Source organism: Hydractinia symbiolongicarpus, chromosome 5 (genome assembly GCF_029227915.1).
Source record: "Hydractinia symbiolongicarpus strain clone_291-10 chromosome 5, HSymV2.1, whole genome shotgun sequence".
Lineage (NCBI taxonomy): Eukaryota > Metazoa > Cnidaria > Hydrozoa > Anthoathecata > Hydractiniidae > Hydractinia > Hydractinia symbiolongicarpus.
The window spans coordinates 22844986-22860576 of record NC_079879.1 but is presented as its reverse complement, the minus strand read 5'-3'; the positions used below and the strand labels follow the sequence as shown (position 1 = coordinate 22860576).

At 33.5% G+C, this 15591-nt stretch overlaps 2 protein-coding genes across 2 annotated transcripts; both read right to left on the bottom strand.

The window, feature by feature from the left end:
- Nucleotides 1-1847: 1847 nt before the first annotated feature.
- LOC130646296 (uncharacterized) lies at nt 1848-3596 on the bottom strand. The gene is made up of 2 exons (XM_057452470.1): nt 3362-3596; nt 1848-2517 (listed from the first exon to the last, which is right to left on the bottom strand). Exons 1-2 carry the CDS (start codon nt 3427-3429, stop codon nt 2067-2069), a joined length of 519 nt encoding a protein of 172 aa, XP_057308453.1. The 5' UTR covers nt 3430-3596; the 3' UTR covers nt 1848-2066.
- A 2563-nt stretch (nt 3597-6159) lies between these two features.
- LOC130645439 (28S ribosomal protein S9, mitochondrial-like) lies at nt 6160-8611 on the bottom strand. Its single transcript, XM_057451429.1, has 3 exons — nt 8305-8611; nt 7017-7183; nt 6160-6941 (listed from the first exon to the last, which is right to left on the bottom strand). The coding sequence occupies exons 1-3, from the start codon at nt 8558-8560 to the stop codon at nt 6186-6188; spliced, it is 1179 nt and encodes a 392-aa protein (XP_057307412.1). The 5' UTR covers nt 8561-8611; the 3' UTR covers nt 6160-6185.
- Between the last annotated feature and the right edge of the window lie 6980 nt (nt 8612-15591).

The window sequence follows — 15591 nt, the reverse complement described above, 5'->3', positions numbered from 1 at the left end:
TTCCTACATAGTTTTTATCTTATGTTTTTAAATATAACTACGTGTTGAAGATGGGATGTTGAATTTTTTTCTTAGTGAAACGATTTTAATCTTAACATGAAAGCAACCTGACACTGGGAGCTAGCTGGATACTGAGTAGGTTTATCTCGATGAGAGATTGCTTGCACAGCTTTCCTAACTCAAATTGGAGTGTTAGATTCACAAAGACACCTTTGCAGAACCATTAATGGTGTCAGTGGCCATGACTAATCTGTCTGTTTTTTGCTTTTTCTTTAAACTCAAATTTAAAAGGTTGCCACATTTCTCAAATCCATTTTAAGAACAAGTCCAATTAAGAACAACATATAATTCCGAAATTGATAGCAAAATTAGGGTCTATTTTTAGTTTCAAAATGCAAAGATTTTCTCCGACTTTTCCAAGTCACAGGAATAATAAGAATATATTTCCAACCTTTCCACAAGCACTTTTTTCTCAAACTATATAGCGTGAAAGTGAGAAAAAGCTCCGGAAAAAATAGTTTCACTAAAAAAAACAAGCTAATTTCGAAGTACATTACCACAAGTAATTGCGTAGGCTATTTCTATGTTAGACTCACAACTACCTGTCAAAGTTCACTTGTCAATGTTCATAGTGGACGCAGGACTTAGCTAATTTGTCCAAACTCTAAAAATGTACAAATTGTTGCTGACGCCAGCATGGTCATTTTTCACGAAGTTTGGGGCCTTCGTGTGCCTCGACATGGATTATTTAGGTGTGCGGACGTGCTAGAGAATGTGACTAGCAAATTTTCAATGCTATCTGCCTGGCCAATGTGTGTGTAAATGTAGTGACTTTGCAGCCTACCAACTGCACCGCATTGACTGTTTGACACTTTTGTTCATATTTTGGAAAAATGAGGAAAAACTGCATTCGTCTCTATTTTTTTCGTCTTATTTTTGTCCAAAATAATAGCTTTTTAAAATGTAGCTGGTTTAGATAGTTTGTTAACCCTTCTTATTTATATTCAACAAAAAAGTTTGGCTAAAAATCAATGTTGCTTAATTTTCTGCATATAGGTTCAACTGTTGATTGACTGTTTATTTCTGACTAACAATTTTGGGAATCTCAAATTTACGTGTTTGTTTGCTCATTTAGGTTGGTGCGTCATTGAAAATCAAATTACACCTTGATCGTCGTATGAAATTAACACGAGTTCTAGAACAAAGGAAATCCTTGAAATTATTTCCTTTTTTGAAATCTTAGTTTTATCCTTTTTTTTCTCACTTCAGGCTGACTGTTGCTTAAAGTCGCTTCGTTTTTAAATGATGTAAGCCATATGCTGGTTATAAGATTTTGTTTATAAAAAGCGTGCATGTTAAGAGATTCGATGTAGTGCCACATCTGTTACGTTTAAGGTCCTCACTTCCTAACAATAAGACAACACAGGCATATTTACAAATGCAGTTACCATAGTCACGGTCAACCCATGGCGTGTAAAAAAATTGTTTGGCAATACCGAGATATACTTGGTCCAGACATTGAAAACAAGGACAAAATAATAACAGACGTTTAAACCCTTAACCAGCTATCTTGTAGAAATACTTGGAATATTGGCAGTCTTGAAAGAAAATTTCAAATTTAAGGTTTACCTCAGTATACAGTTACGGACGCGGTAAGATGTGGAATCAGGGGTTAGCAAGCAATTTATTCAGAGTTTTCACGTCTTTCCTAAACCAGCAAAACAACAGTGACGCTGCATTTAAAAAGGGTGGACGCGTCTCATTAAAATGAGAGAAGTAGAATATCCGCAGTGTTAAAAACAAGTGTGATACATTGTTGTTAATGTCAGTAATATTCGTCACAAGCCTGAGAGATGCTGATAATATTATTCATTATATATAACATCTACAATTAATGAAGGTCTTTATAATCTACTGTAAAAATGAAGTCTGTTTCGTGGTGTAGCTTTTTGTTTTTATGAATACTAAAATAAGAATCTCTATACATTTACAAAGTTACTATGATCCGACATTAGTTCTACTCCACAAAAGCCTTGCAAGCGAAGTCACTATTCATATTTGCTTAGTTATGACAGCATTGGTGATTTCAGAGATAATTTCTCATTTCGTTTTCCCCAAAGTCCATCCGTTGAGACTTCTTGTCTTTTCTCCGTCAACTTACCCATTGTGTTTAAAAAGCTTCGGACATCAGCAGCTGTAATTTCCTTTTTGTTGGAGACAAACAAACACCTACCATTTCTTGCGTAGATGCATGGCCCTTGTGCAGAATTTTCTGGTTCATACACCTGAACATGATCAAATGATCTCTTGAAACCACTCGAAGATCTTCTGGACAAGTAACTTTTAATGAATTCCAGGTAGCTACGTGAGAGCCTTTTTATGTCTGTGTCGATATTCGTGTCAGCAACTGTGTGTTGTTTGTTTTGGAAGTATCTCTTTTGTTGAGGAGCAGTTTCGATGACGTTAAAGAGTAACACGCACATCAACACTGCTGAAAAGTACATTCTTATTTTGTTTCTAAAAAAAGGTGAATACAAATCATTGACAATTAAACACAAATACAATTTTGGCTCAAGAATCAATCATAGATACAAATCAAGAAATTTTCGCTTTTTGAAGGTCCTATTTGAAATGGAATGAAGCCAAATCTCTATATTAATAATACTCTTTTAAAAATGGTAGCCAGATCGCTTAATTTTAGCGCTAAGGATGTACGAAATAACGATGTTTGGTTTATATGCGACAGGTAATCTAAGGATTGGAATATACACGACGGGTAAAAACCATGGATTTTTCCACGGGTTAATAATTAGTTTTTAAGCCTTATCTGAAATATTGCAGATAAGTATTGCCAGATACTTTGTCATATAAAATATATACATATATAAATAAATAACTTGTAAAATAAAAAACTTGTAAATTAACTGCGATTTCACAGATTTTTTTATCGCGTTAAGTAAAATTTAAGTTTTCTGTAGTTGACTCTCCGTGAATGAAAAATTTACCGGAAAAAATAGAGTTCGAATTAGAGAAAGATTTGAATGGTTTAACTGCCGGGAGAGAAACGAAAGAAACAATGAGTTCCCCATTTATCCGCGGTTGTTTAAATTACCTGAACCTTTGCTATGCTGGCCTCTTGCGCATGTTTCCTTTTGAAATTGTCAAAGTATTGAAAATCCGAATATGATTTAATGACCAGTTTACATAGTTCCATATATCATTCCAACAAATTTGTTCAATGAAATTTCGCGTTTGATAAAAGAAACCGCGAAATTTCTCGCAAATGTTTTTGTATTAAAGAACACACTAATTTTCTTTAAAATTTAATGAAAAAATATATATTTATATATTTCAAACTTACTGCATAAAGATTCGTGTCCTTTTTACTTCTTGTCTGGTTTTGTTTCTTCTATTACAATTTCGATTCATTTATTTCTTCATATAGTATATGATGGATATCCGGAATGCATGGTTCCTTTGATAACAATGAAATAAAAAACAAAGAAAAAGTAATAACAAAAAAAAAGTGGAAAAAAGATAAGATATAAAAAAGATAAAACAATTTGTTGTTGTTTCCACGACATCCACTGTGAAAGGTGAAATAGTTCTAAAAATATGATCCAATCATCGTTAAACAAACAAAATCACACAAATTTCGGAGAGCAAGTCTTAACACCACGTTAACAATCTTTTCAAATCGTTATTTTTAGATGTATGAATGAAAAAACTGTCCCAGTTCCAAAGTTGTGACGTTAAAGAAGAATAAATTTGGTTATGTTACAGTTTCTAGACAACAACTTCGAACACAGTCTATTAACTGACGAAAATGAGGAGTAGAAGGGTAAAATCATGCTCAAAAATGAAAAAAAGTTGTAAAGTGATTTAGCGTGAACGGTCGGGATTTCGCGAATCAAAAGGGGGAAGGGGACAAATTTATGGACTAGTTGGGAAAATAGTTTTGTCTTATTTTAATCTTCCCTATTTACAAATATGACAAAAATAGGAGTAAGTAAGAAATTGTCAAAAATATTCTTAAATGACACTCCTGGTCATTAGAAGGAATTTTAGAGGACAAAACTCACTCAAAATGACCCACCTGTTTCCCTACGATACGTGGTAGAGTACGGAACTTATACCATTTTAGGGACATTGGCCTATACTGTTTTTCACACGCTGTTTTTCGGCAAGTTTACAATCATATGGTTAGCACAATTGCAGGCAAAGATATAACAGTTAAAAACAATTTTCGAGGTGGTCCAAAATAATACAATTTAAAATTGTTTAAGAAACTCCTATTGCAAAATAAGTTTTTATTCATTTTGTATTGTCAATAAAGCATTTCTTTACTCCCCTCACTAAACAACAATGACTCGATTAGGATTGAATGCATTATAAATTAATTTTTGAAGGAGAATAAAACTTGATAAGAAAGGCGTGCCAAAACAACAGATATTGTTGTGAAGAGAATTTATTATGTGGAGTCTCGCAGCAATGGAAGAGAAAGATTTTTACCGAAATTTTTCCTTGCGTAAAAAATGAGATTGCGCATGTATCTTGAGAAAAAATAAGCGGCCTTGCTACCATGACCTTAACTGAAATAAAATGTTTGTCTGGTTTCTTGACTGTCAAGTAAACATATGTTTGTTTATATTTTTACATTTGATGTTTTTATAATTCCGATCTTTTTCATACGTGACATGCAACTTCTTAACTATTTTTCACGCTTTATTTCAATGATTGTTGATATTTTTCCTTGATTCTTTTTTTGATTAAAACTCAGTCAAACTATATGTGGTAATTCCAGGAATTCTGATATTTAAACTTTCACCGACGTCTCTTATATATATATAAAATAAATTTAAAACGTTCTATGATAAAATTAAGAGCCAGGTTAAAATGGGAATACAATCTATCTTCTAACTGTCGGCACAAAATTAAAGTTAAAAAAATTTCTTAACCTTCGGTGTCGCATCAAGGGTCGACATGCCGTCTATTGGCAATAACACGTGACCACTTATGTTTGAGATATCAAGACAAGGCCCGTATAAAAGAGCATTAGAATTCCCACCCGGTAGCGCTGAAGTTCATCGTAATGGAGGTAGATGATGGCAAGGATTGTCGGCGAAATCTCGGGTTCTTTAAAAAAAATGTTAACATTTCGCAAGTTAAGAATTCGCAAACAGACTCAAAAGTTGCAAAAGTCTCTTTTAAGTGAAGTAAGTGAACCGTTAGCCAGTTTCGCAAACAACTGCAAAATAAAAAATTTAAAGCCAGTTGTTGATAGACAGCTATTTTTTTACAATTGGATTTCTCATCAACCACACTTCGATACAAAAGGTTTTCTTTAAAAAGGCAGTCCATGTAGGCACATCGCCAGGAGACATCATTTGCGCACATAGCGTCAAAACAATAGAAACGCCTGGTGACAAAAATAATAAAGACATCGTTGAAAGAAAAAAATTATAAGCACGAAAAAAACACACAACGTGAGAAGAAACATCCTCTCATAAATTTGATAATACTTTTGATAAAAAATTTGCAATGCAAAATAAGTAAAAACCTAATTCGTTTAACGAATCGACAGTGGGGAGCAGGGCGCGATCATGGAATAGCAACAGCAGGCAACTTTTAAGGATATTTTTGTTATCACAAATAAAAAAGAATTTGTTAAGCTTTCTACTGTGTCCCTATCTTGTTTTTTATTAAGTTCCAGGTTTTGTGTAACGCACTTTTATCATGGTAATTTTTCTGAGTTTCATATTCTTGAAACCTCAGATTCGTTAGTATAAAATTTCAGCCCAAATTGACTCCGAATATTATTTTCGCAGCAATTGTCACGCACGAAGCCATTTAAATTCTTATTTTACGTTTTGGTGCAAAAAAGACCGAGACATAGTTATCTCCCGATAAGTAACACCTCTACAGGTCCGCAGAAAACCATTCTTGTCAGCGAATATTCCATTTGACCCATTTTGTTTCTAACATGTGCAACTTTTAAATCTTTTGAGTCAACTTTTGTGAAATAAATATTTGCAGTAGGTTATATTGCAGTATTATTTTTAAAACTTTTAGTTAAGTTTGGCGCGAATTTTGAAGATTACATCATTTCTCGAAAAAAAGGTTACAAAAACAAACCGCACATAAAAAAAATTTAAAAAGTATATATATATATATATAAATAAAAACTATCGTTTGACCCATTGAAAACCTTTTCGTGCCTTTTTTCGACCGGGCTTCTTTCTTTCTTTTTGACGACGGTCACGTATCAACAGATTAGCACCATTCAATGCATCAAAATACTCTGGACGTAAGGCAGCAATAGCCCGGCTTATACCTAGTCTTATTGCACCGGACTTACCAGACGTCCCGCCACCGATTACATGTGCTTCAATATCAAATCTGTTTAGATTGTTGATTACTAAAAGAGGGTACATGACTTGTTCTCGATCGTTCCTCAAGTGGAAAAAATCTAATAGCGGAATATTATTGACAGTTATCATACCAGTCCCTTCCTTCACGACCACCTCGGCTATAGCAGTTTTTCTGTAACCCATGGCACGAGCAGCATTTCCATACACGTCAACTTCTTTTAAATCCTCTTTGCCCGGCGTATAAACCGGAACCTGGTATTCCTGTAAGAACTCCTGAATTTCACCCGAACGTTCATGTGTGGCTAATTTCTTTAAACGGAACATTATAGTGTCGTACAATTTGTCGTTCAAATTCTCATCAAGTTTTTGTTCTAACTGAAACTTTTTCATCCACTGCATTAACTTTCCATCATTTACAGTCGAAGTTCCGCTTGATGAAGGGTTTTTAGCCTCAACAGATGGTTCAGTGTTTAGAATTTCCATGACCTCCCAAACACGAAACGTGAGGTCGTAATACTTTGGACTACCAGTATAAAACGCACTCGAAAAGGGTCGACCATACTCATCAAACTTAAAGGCAAATAAGTAAAACAAAATAGAAAAGATTTATATACAGCGTTCTGTACAAAAAAATATTATACAAACTTGGGATTCTTTTGATCTCGGAAATATTTCATACGGATGTTTCAGCATAGGTCTGGCATCCTTTGCAAATAAGTGACTCGGTAGCAAATACTGGATGGCTGCATCTATGTCCTCCTGGGTAAAATTGTCAGGGTCTTCTCCCATCATCCTTGCAAGCCAACGTTTTCCTAACAAAATTTGAGAGAATGTCAAGATCCATGTTTACTATCAGTCGGGTCAAGCAATACAATGAAGAAAACTGACTTAAAACAACATAGAAGCGAAAAACAAAGTTGTGTAAACCAGAAATTTTCACAGATAAGATCATAGATGCATCTAGTAATATTACTACATAAACAAGCTTAAAAAAAGTTAACATCTTACAACAAGTGAATATTCTAGGTTTACTATTATAAAATTCACAATAACTCTTTGGCTCCACAAAACACATCATTAGCTCTATTTAGTTCAATTTTTCACCTGAATGCTTATGTTTCTTTTCTTAAAGATACAAATAAATGAAAAAATATATTTTGCATTAAAATAAAAATATGCATAACTACCAAGGACATTCAATGAGCATATATCATAAAATGCAACTCTTACATCTTAACCTCTTACCCACTTATATGGAATTTATTTATTATAAACATATGAAAGAGGTGATCTCAACTTGTATTTGTATATATGTGTATGTATCACATAAGGTATATATATGCAATGAGACCCCATGTTTCCTAAAAATAGACAATCCTAAATATATATAACCCTGATTTTCTCACATTTAACCTTGATCTTAAAACATTTCAATAAGTTAAAAGTATGCCTATATGGACAAACCAGAATTTTTATTTACTTTAAATGCTTTTTAAAGTAGCTGGTTTCATCCTTTGAAAGTCTTATTTTTCCAAACATTTCCTTAAAATCTATCCAGGTTAACCAGGAACATTTCAAATTATATGCTAACCCCATTTTTTTACTAGAATGATGTTTAAAAGTATGGTTTATAATACACAAAAGAATTTATGTAAGGTAGCAATAGAAAATAAACCCAAAAGCAGAATTATTGTTAACAGAGAGCTTATAGTTGAGTTAACAATATGTAACTTGATGAATATTACACAACTGTTAGAAACATTAAGTCAAAATGTATTTATCCTTTTCAAAGTTTTTAAAAGTTCACTTTAAGATAAATATAGTGAGGTTTCTTTACGTTTCTCCTGATTTCTTTGTAGCCAGTAGTTTGTTTACTATATATAAAACGAAAGAAAAGTTAACTTTTAATTGCATTAAAAGCAGGTAAACTTACCCAAATTGAACTTTTTTATTTCGTTTCTTAAAAATGGATCCTTTTCACCATTGCAATCATCTTCTTCCTGCTCATCTTCTTTCAACTCTTCAGTGGTACGTCTTGTTGACTTCAAGGCATGTTGACAGTATGACAAGCTAAGGCATCGTTTAGAAGTTGTGTTAACAGTTCTTGAAAGTACTTTTACAGTTAACACAGGTTGATAAAACCTAATTAGTTGAAAAATCTCTCCAAATGTTTTAACACATGGAAACATTTTTTCCAATTTTCATCAGTTCACTAAAAATTAAAACATGTGATGAAAAATACCAACGCTTCACTGTTTTTAAAAATTATATACAACACACACACATATATATATATATATATATATATATATATATATATATATATATATATATATATATATATATATATATATATATATATATATATATATATATATATATATATATATATATATATATATATATATATATATATATATATATATATATATATATATATATATATATATATATATATATATATATATATATATATATATATATATATATATATATATATATATATATATATATATATATATATATATATATATATATATATATATATATATATATATATATATATATATATATATATATATACACACTAGAACACCATAAAAAAACAACGTTGCAGGCCATTAAGCAAGTCAGTTTATGATGGAACTTAAATATGGTATTTAAGCTTGGTTCTCACTATGGGCTAAGGATGAGCTAACCATAGTGCACATTGTGTGTTAGCTGATTTTAATTTTTGAGCTGTGGGTACTTTTACTCAGACAGCTTCAGGAAAAGTATTTAGGAAAGAGAAAGAATCTTTATTTTGCCTTTATAGATTCAGAGAAAGCTTTTGATAGAGTGCCACGTAAAGTTATTTGGTGGGCTATGAGAAAATTAGATGTGGATGAGTGGCTAGTAACGATGGTACAGTCTATGTACAGGAATGCTAGAAGTCGTGTCAGGATTAACGATTCATTTAGTGATGAATTTAGTGTAAATGTTGGTGTACATCAGGGTTCTGTACTTAGTCCTTTGTTGTTTCTTCTAGTCTTAGAAGCGCTGTCAATGGAGTTCAGAACAGGTTGTCCATGGGAGTTATTGTATCCAGATGATATGGTTCTCATAGCAGAGTCGATGGAAGAGTTAGTTGAAAAGTTTGAGAAGTGGAAGAAAGGACTAGAAGAAAAAGGGCTAAGGGTGAACACAGCAAAGTCTAAAGTCATGATTAGTAGCATTACAGCCAAGTGTGACCTTGTAGTTGGAAAGTGGCCTTGTGGAGTTTGCAGGAAAGGGGTTAGTTAGTAACTCAATTTTTTGTCAGACTTGCAAGCATTGGGTACATAAGAAGTGCAGTAGTATTGGTGGGAGGTTAAGAGCTGACATTCAGTTTGTATGCAAGCGTTGCAAAGGTGAGATTATAGAGAATGAAGTATTTCCAGTTTTAATGATGTACAACAGTGGCTCGTTAGAGATAGAAGAACTTGTTACTTAGGTGATATGTTGGGCAGTGAAGGGGGTGTTGGAAGAAGTGTCACTTGCAGGATAGGTTCTGCTTGGAAAAAGTTCAGAGAGTTACTTCCTTTGTTGACTAGCAGAGTCTTGTCAATTGAGGTAAAAGGTAGGTTGTATGAGGACTGTGTCAGAAGTGTTATGTTGTACGATAGAAGACATGGGCAGTGAAGCAGGAAGATCTTGACCGTTTAGAAAGGAATGATATGAGAATGGTTAGGTGGATGTGTAATGACAGTCTGAGAGACAGAAAGAGTTCAGACGAGCTAAGAAGCAGGCTAAATATCCATAGGATTAAAGACGTTATCCAGATAAGAAGATTGAATCGGCTGGGGCGCTTGTAAAGAATGGAGGAGGATAATTGGGTAAGAAAGTGTAGAGACTTGATAGTTCCTAGAGCAAAGCCCAGAGGCAGACCGAGAAAGACTTGGCAGGAGGTTATAAGGACAGACTTGATACAGAGGAAGATCTAACACAGTCTAGATCAGATTGGAATAGGGTCATTAAAATACCCCGTCCCACCCATGCTATATCATGGAAAACGGACGTTAAGCCGAGAATGATGATGATGATGTTCAAACTATGGTGCATTGCTAGCTCTTTTGTAGCCAAAATTAATGCAAGAAAGAATAAAAAAAAGATAGAAAGAAAGTCTTGTTTTTATTACTACTTCGAGAAGACGAAGTAGCCTTGAAAAAGCGGAATTGCCAAAATTACCAAAAAGGAAACAACTTGGGTCAAAAAGGCAGGAAAAATCTTTCACCCTGAACCAACTCTTCCCCTCATACAATGACAGTCTGAGAGACAGAAAGAGTTCAGATGAGCTAAGAAGCAGGCTAAATATCCATAGGATTAAAGACGTTATCCAGATAAGAAGATTGAATCAGCTGGGGCGCTTGTAAAGAATGGAGGAGGATAATTGGGTAAGAAAGTGTAGAGACTTGATAGTTCCTAGAGCAAAGCCCAGAGGCAGACCGAGAAAGACTTGGCAGGAGGTTATAAGGACAGACTTGATACAGAGGAAGATCTAACACAGTCTAGATCAGATTGGAATAGGGTCATTAAAATACCCCGTCCCACCCATGCTATATCATGGAAAACGGACGTTAAGCCGAGAATGATGATGATGATGTTCAAACTATGGTGCATTGCTAGCTCTTTTGTAGCCAAAATTAATGCAAGAAAGAATAAAAAAAAGATAGAAAGAAAGTCTTGTTTTTATTACTACTTCGAGAAGACGAAGTAGCCTTGAAAAAGCGGAATTGCCAAAATTACCAAAAAGGAAACAACTTGGGTCAAAAAGGCAGGAAAAATCTTTCACCCTGAACCAACTCTTCCCCTTCTTGAAATGTCATTTTTTTTAATTTTGTCAGCCATTTTACTTTTGAAGTGACCTTTCACAACGAAACATACTACTATTTTTAAAAACATTAATCGCTTTAAGCACAATTTATATTGGCTTCCTTTGAAGACTGCTGAAAGTGAACTCTTCTCACTGTTAGCAGAAAAAAATATATAAAAAAATCAGCTAACGATGAGCTAACGAAGAGGGAAATCAATACACAAGTTCACAGTTTCAGTTAACCATTGCTTAACTAAATCTTTCTTTTGTTACCATGCTCTTATTGAGAATTGAAAAAAGGAAGTAAACTGGTATATATAAATTAAGAAGGCTGTTTTTGTAAAAAACTTTAAAGCCAAAAGTTACAATTCCTTTACATATGTTTTATGTAGGGTTACTGGCAATAACACACTAAATTTTTATGCAATGAGACTATTTATTTCTTCAGGAAATGAAAAATATCAATAATGCAAAGCCTTATTAAATCCACTGTTTACTTCCTTTTTATAATACACAGTGAGCAACTCAAACTGTGAAGAGGTGTATTGTGGCCATGTTAGAGAGAGGTGGCCATGCTAGAGAGAGGTGTTCCAGTCTTGATCAAAGTGACCAATTACCTTGGTCAAGACCAAACTAACCTGCCCTCCATCAGCTCAGATCGACTGGAGGGCGCTGGTTAGGCTAGCCGGCTAGCTATTTTACTTTATATAACGAGAAATATTCATTTTTCTCTGGTCAAAGCCCTATTAAATAAACTCTTTTACTTTACTTTTTAATACTGAAAAAGAGCAAACAGCAGAGACGGTGAATTCATACTGATTTTTTATAAAAAAAGTCAACCAGATTTCAATTTAAGCTTTAAATTCAGCATAGATTTAAGCAGTGACAGTGCACCCTGCTAACGCCCTGACATACCGAATTAGATAAACTACAACGACAAAAATATCACCAGGCTAAATGTTACGCAAATTAGCAAACTTTTTCTTCATCCTTCAAGTCTATCCTGGTTCCAGTGGACTTTTGAAGCTTAGGGTACCATCTTTAATGTCACGGAAGCACACGCGCACCCCTGATCCATAGTCCCCGAATATCCACTCAACTTTTCGTCATCATGACAAAAATCGCGACCAATCAAACTCAAGTATTGATGACGATCGTTGTAAATATCGTCCCGCTGAGTTTCGCCCTTATTCTCCAAACCTCACAAATATTGCGCAGTTGCGTTCAATAACGCAGCAATACATATGGCGCGTAATAATCAGGCGCCCGTTGTACGAAGTAACACTATAATGCTATTATTAGTTACGCGCAACCTTGAAGTGGTATGGACACAATATAATCACTATCCAGGGTTCCCACTGATTTGTCCCTCCTTGTTTTCTATACCTGTCAGTGTTTCGCGGATACCACAATAGAACAAATATAGTTTGCTCTCCTTATCTAATTTTATCCTCCCCCTTAAAAAAATGTTGTAACAAAGGGGAGGGGGGTGGAGGGGAGTTAATTTTGTAGTTATTGGCCAGTTAATTCACTAATACAGAAGGTAATAAACTAACGTAAAAAGAAGGATGTTTCTCAAAAATTGCAATAACTTTTATTTATTTAAAAAACCCTGGCACGAAGCTATTTACCATAAAACAGTAAATATAAAGAAATTGCTTACGAATTTAAACTTTACTACTATCGCCGTTAATAAAATACTAACAACAAAGGAAATATGGCAAGGTTTTACTAGCATTAAAAATAAATGATTTTAGATAAAAAAAGGTGTGTATAATGTAAACACTATTACAAAATACCGTGGAGCAAAAGTTCAAACGAATCATAAGAATTTATCTGCTTGAGCAGTAAAATTTAAAGGTTTCAGATTTATTCGTGCATTCATCGTTGTTTTGGCATTTTTCAAACTGCAAAAGTTCACATCGTGCAATGATCTTTTTCCGCCTTCACTCTGTGCTTCGCACCGCTCTTTTGAGTAGCATAGCAGTTTCCCACGTACTTGTTAGATGACGACGGAGTGCAGGCGTCTACGTTTATGAAGCTACCCATTAGGATGACGACAAAACTGAGACACTTGTATTCATGTTGGTGTCGAGTTTTCAGCCGGAAAAGATTTTCTGGCAAAAAGGAAAGTAAATTTTGTCAAATTTACCGAAAATGTAGCTATTGTTTTAATTACGCTTTAAAAACAAAATAAAAAATGTTAAATAGAACCATCATATAATAATTTGTCCGGTATCATAAAAATATTTTACATTCTGTCCAGGGTTCAAGCTAAATACCATAAGTATATCGGTAAAAATAACAAATCCAATCAAGAATAATAGACAAAGCATAGCGAACATTTTATAGATGCTGTAATAGAAAAACAAATAATCCTGTTTTAGTGACATTTACTTTTTCTTGTGTGAAGCTCCTCTTCAGCGCATTTCGTATACAAATGGGAGCTTCAAACACTTTAGAACCGCCTTTGTGATCCTTACTCCTAACAAGTGACAGGGTGTATCTCTCAAAATTAATGAGGCTAACCACTTAAAATATAACTCACGGTAACACCAAAAAGTTGTTGTTGTTGTTAAGGCGAGTAAAGGAAAAAAATGATTTTTTTTCGTTTATTTTTATTTCGTGAAATCAGGGCAAAATATACTAAACTTTTTAATTATGAATTTTTTTTTCAAAACTTTCATCTGCATCTCTGTTTATTTTGTTTGCTTATGTTTACTCACTAATAACGCTGTGATGATCTTCCAAAGAGAAAAATATCACCCTTTTTGTAAAAACGTGTTTAAATTTTTTTACAGCCGTCAATGTGAAAGAAAACAAGTTGAAAATGTAGCATTTGGAAAAATATGAAAAAGTAAGAAAACTATAAAATTTTAAACAAAATAGTAAAAACCCTTAGATACAGCCCGGCTGGAAAGAATCCAGCCAATCCAAAGAAAAATCCAGCTGTTTTGTAAGAGAAACATAAGTTAGGAGAGACTGGGGTAACGACCTTAATATTTTTTCAAAAAAATTATATCACTTAATTCAGAAAAATAGGAGCTTCCAAAATATCTATATATCAGGTAATAAAAATATTACTTAGAGATGATTTTTGGATTATAAAATTCATGCGCGCTTTCTTCTACACTCGCCTTAATTTTTTTTCACTGCGAATCAAAAGAGATCATTCGTGATTATTTTATATATTATTCTATAGATATTTATTTATCGCATGACAATTTGTTTTCGATGAAAATAGAGTAACAAAGTCTTCCTGTAAACAACGAATAAAAGAGATAAAACATTCACGGCAATCGTTAACATAATAAAAGTTATTTGAAAATGCTTGTTCCAATAATGTTTGTAGCACAAAATCAACTCATTTAATTTCTCACGATAAAGTACATACATTATTAAACAAGGAATCCCGTTTAAAATAAGTTTGAACCGATCAAATAACTTTCTGCAAACTATTACAACATACCGCATGTCATCAACCTCGTTCCCAGGGCTCTTTTTCACTTTTTTATGGCGGACAGCGCTCAAGAAAAGGAGCCCTGGGAACGAGGCTGGCCTGTCATCATTTAACTTGCCTTACCACAGGTAGTATGGCAATGTGGGTATGGGTATCAAGTATTGAAATCAAGAGGAAGAGAGAATGTTATTTTTTCACTTTCTTTTATAAACCTCGACTTCTGTATGCGCGTTTGCTATGATAAAATGACAAGTTAGAAACCCTTTTTTTTGTTGAAATCAACATCTATTTAGCGATTTTTATATGATACACGAGTGGATTTGCAGAAAACAACCAATTGTAAACAATATACCAATTCTTGCATAGCTGCCTTTAAGCGCCAAATTGATTTTAAACTTTCGCGTTTCTCGTATAAAACAACAATATGTGTGTCGGAAGCTATGGCTGTGTTTATAATTTCTGTTTTCTTTTTTTATATGTATACTCAGTCGCTTCAAGCTGAAATGTTGATTAGTAATAAGTAAGCTTATACACGGAAACCTTTAAACTCTTTTACAAGGAACATTTTCTAAATCTTATCTGATATGGGTGTATGATCATGAAAATTAGGCCCGCGTATGGGTTTCATAACTCAAACATGTTAACCATATTTTTACCAAACTTGAAGTCCATTTGCCCCCATTTTTGAGATACTAGCCTAAAATTCCAATCTACTCTAAAATTATTTTTTATTTAAAGTTTGGTCCATTCTGTGTGCAAAAATTAACAGATATAAACATTAATACTGTCTAATAAATATATTTACTCCGAATAAAGCCGCGATTTTTACTAGGAAGGATTTCTTAGATAAAGATACCGAAATAAAAATATTAAAATCTATATTCCGTGTTTAAACACATCATTGAGGAATAAATAGTACAAGAAAAATT

Coding starts and splice junctions, on each gene's coding strand:
- LOC130646296 (XM_057452470.1), bottom strand. CDS start 3,429: ATGAATCGAAATTGTAATAGAAGAAACAAAACCAGACAAGAAGTAAAA. Junction 2,518..3,361: donor AGGACACGAATCTTTATGCA/GTAAGTTTGAAA, acceptor ACCTTTTTTTAG/AAACAAAATAAGAATGTACT.
- LOC130645439 (XM_057451429.1), bottom strand. CDS start 8,560: ATGTTTCCATGTGTTAAAACATTTGGAGAGATTTTTCAACTAATTAGG. Junction 7,184..8,304: donor AATAAAAAAGTTCAATTTGG/GTAAGTTTACCT, acceptor AAATTTTGTTAG/GAAAACGTTGGCTTGCAAGG. Junction 6,942..7,016: donor CGAGATCAAAAGAATCCCAA/GTTTGTATAATA, acceptor TTTGCCTTTAAG/TTTGATGAGTATGGTCGACC.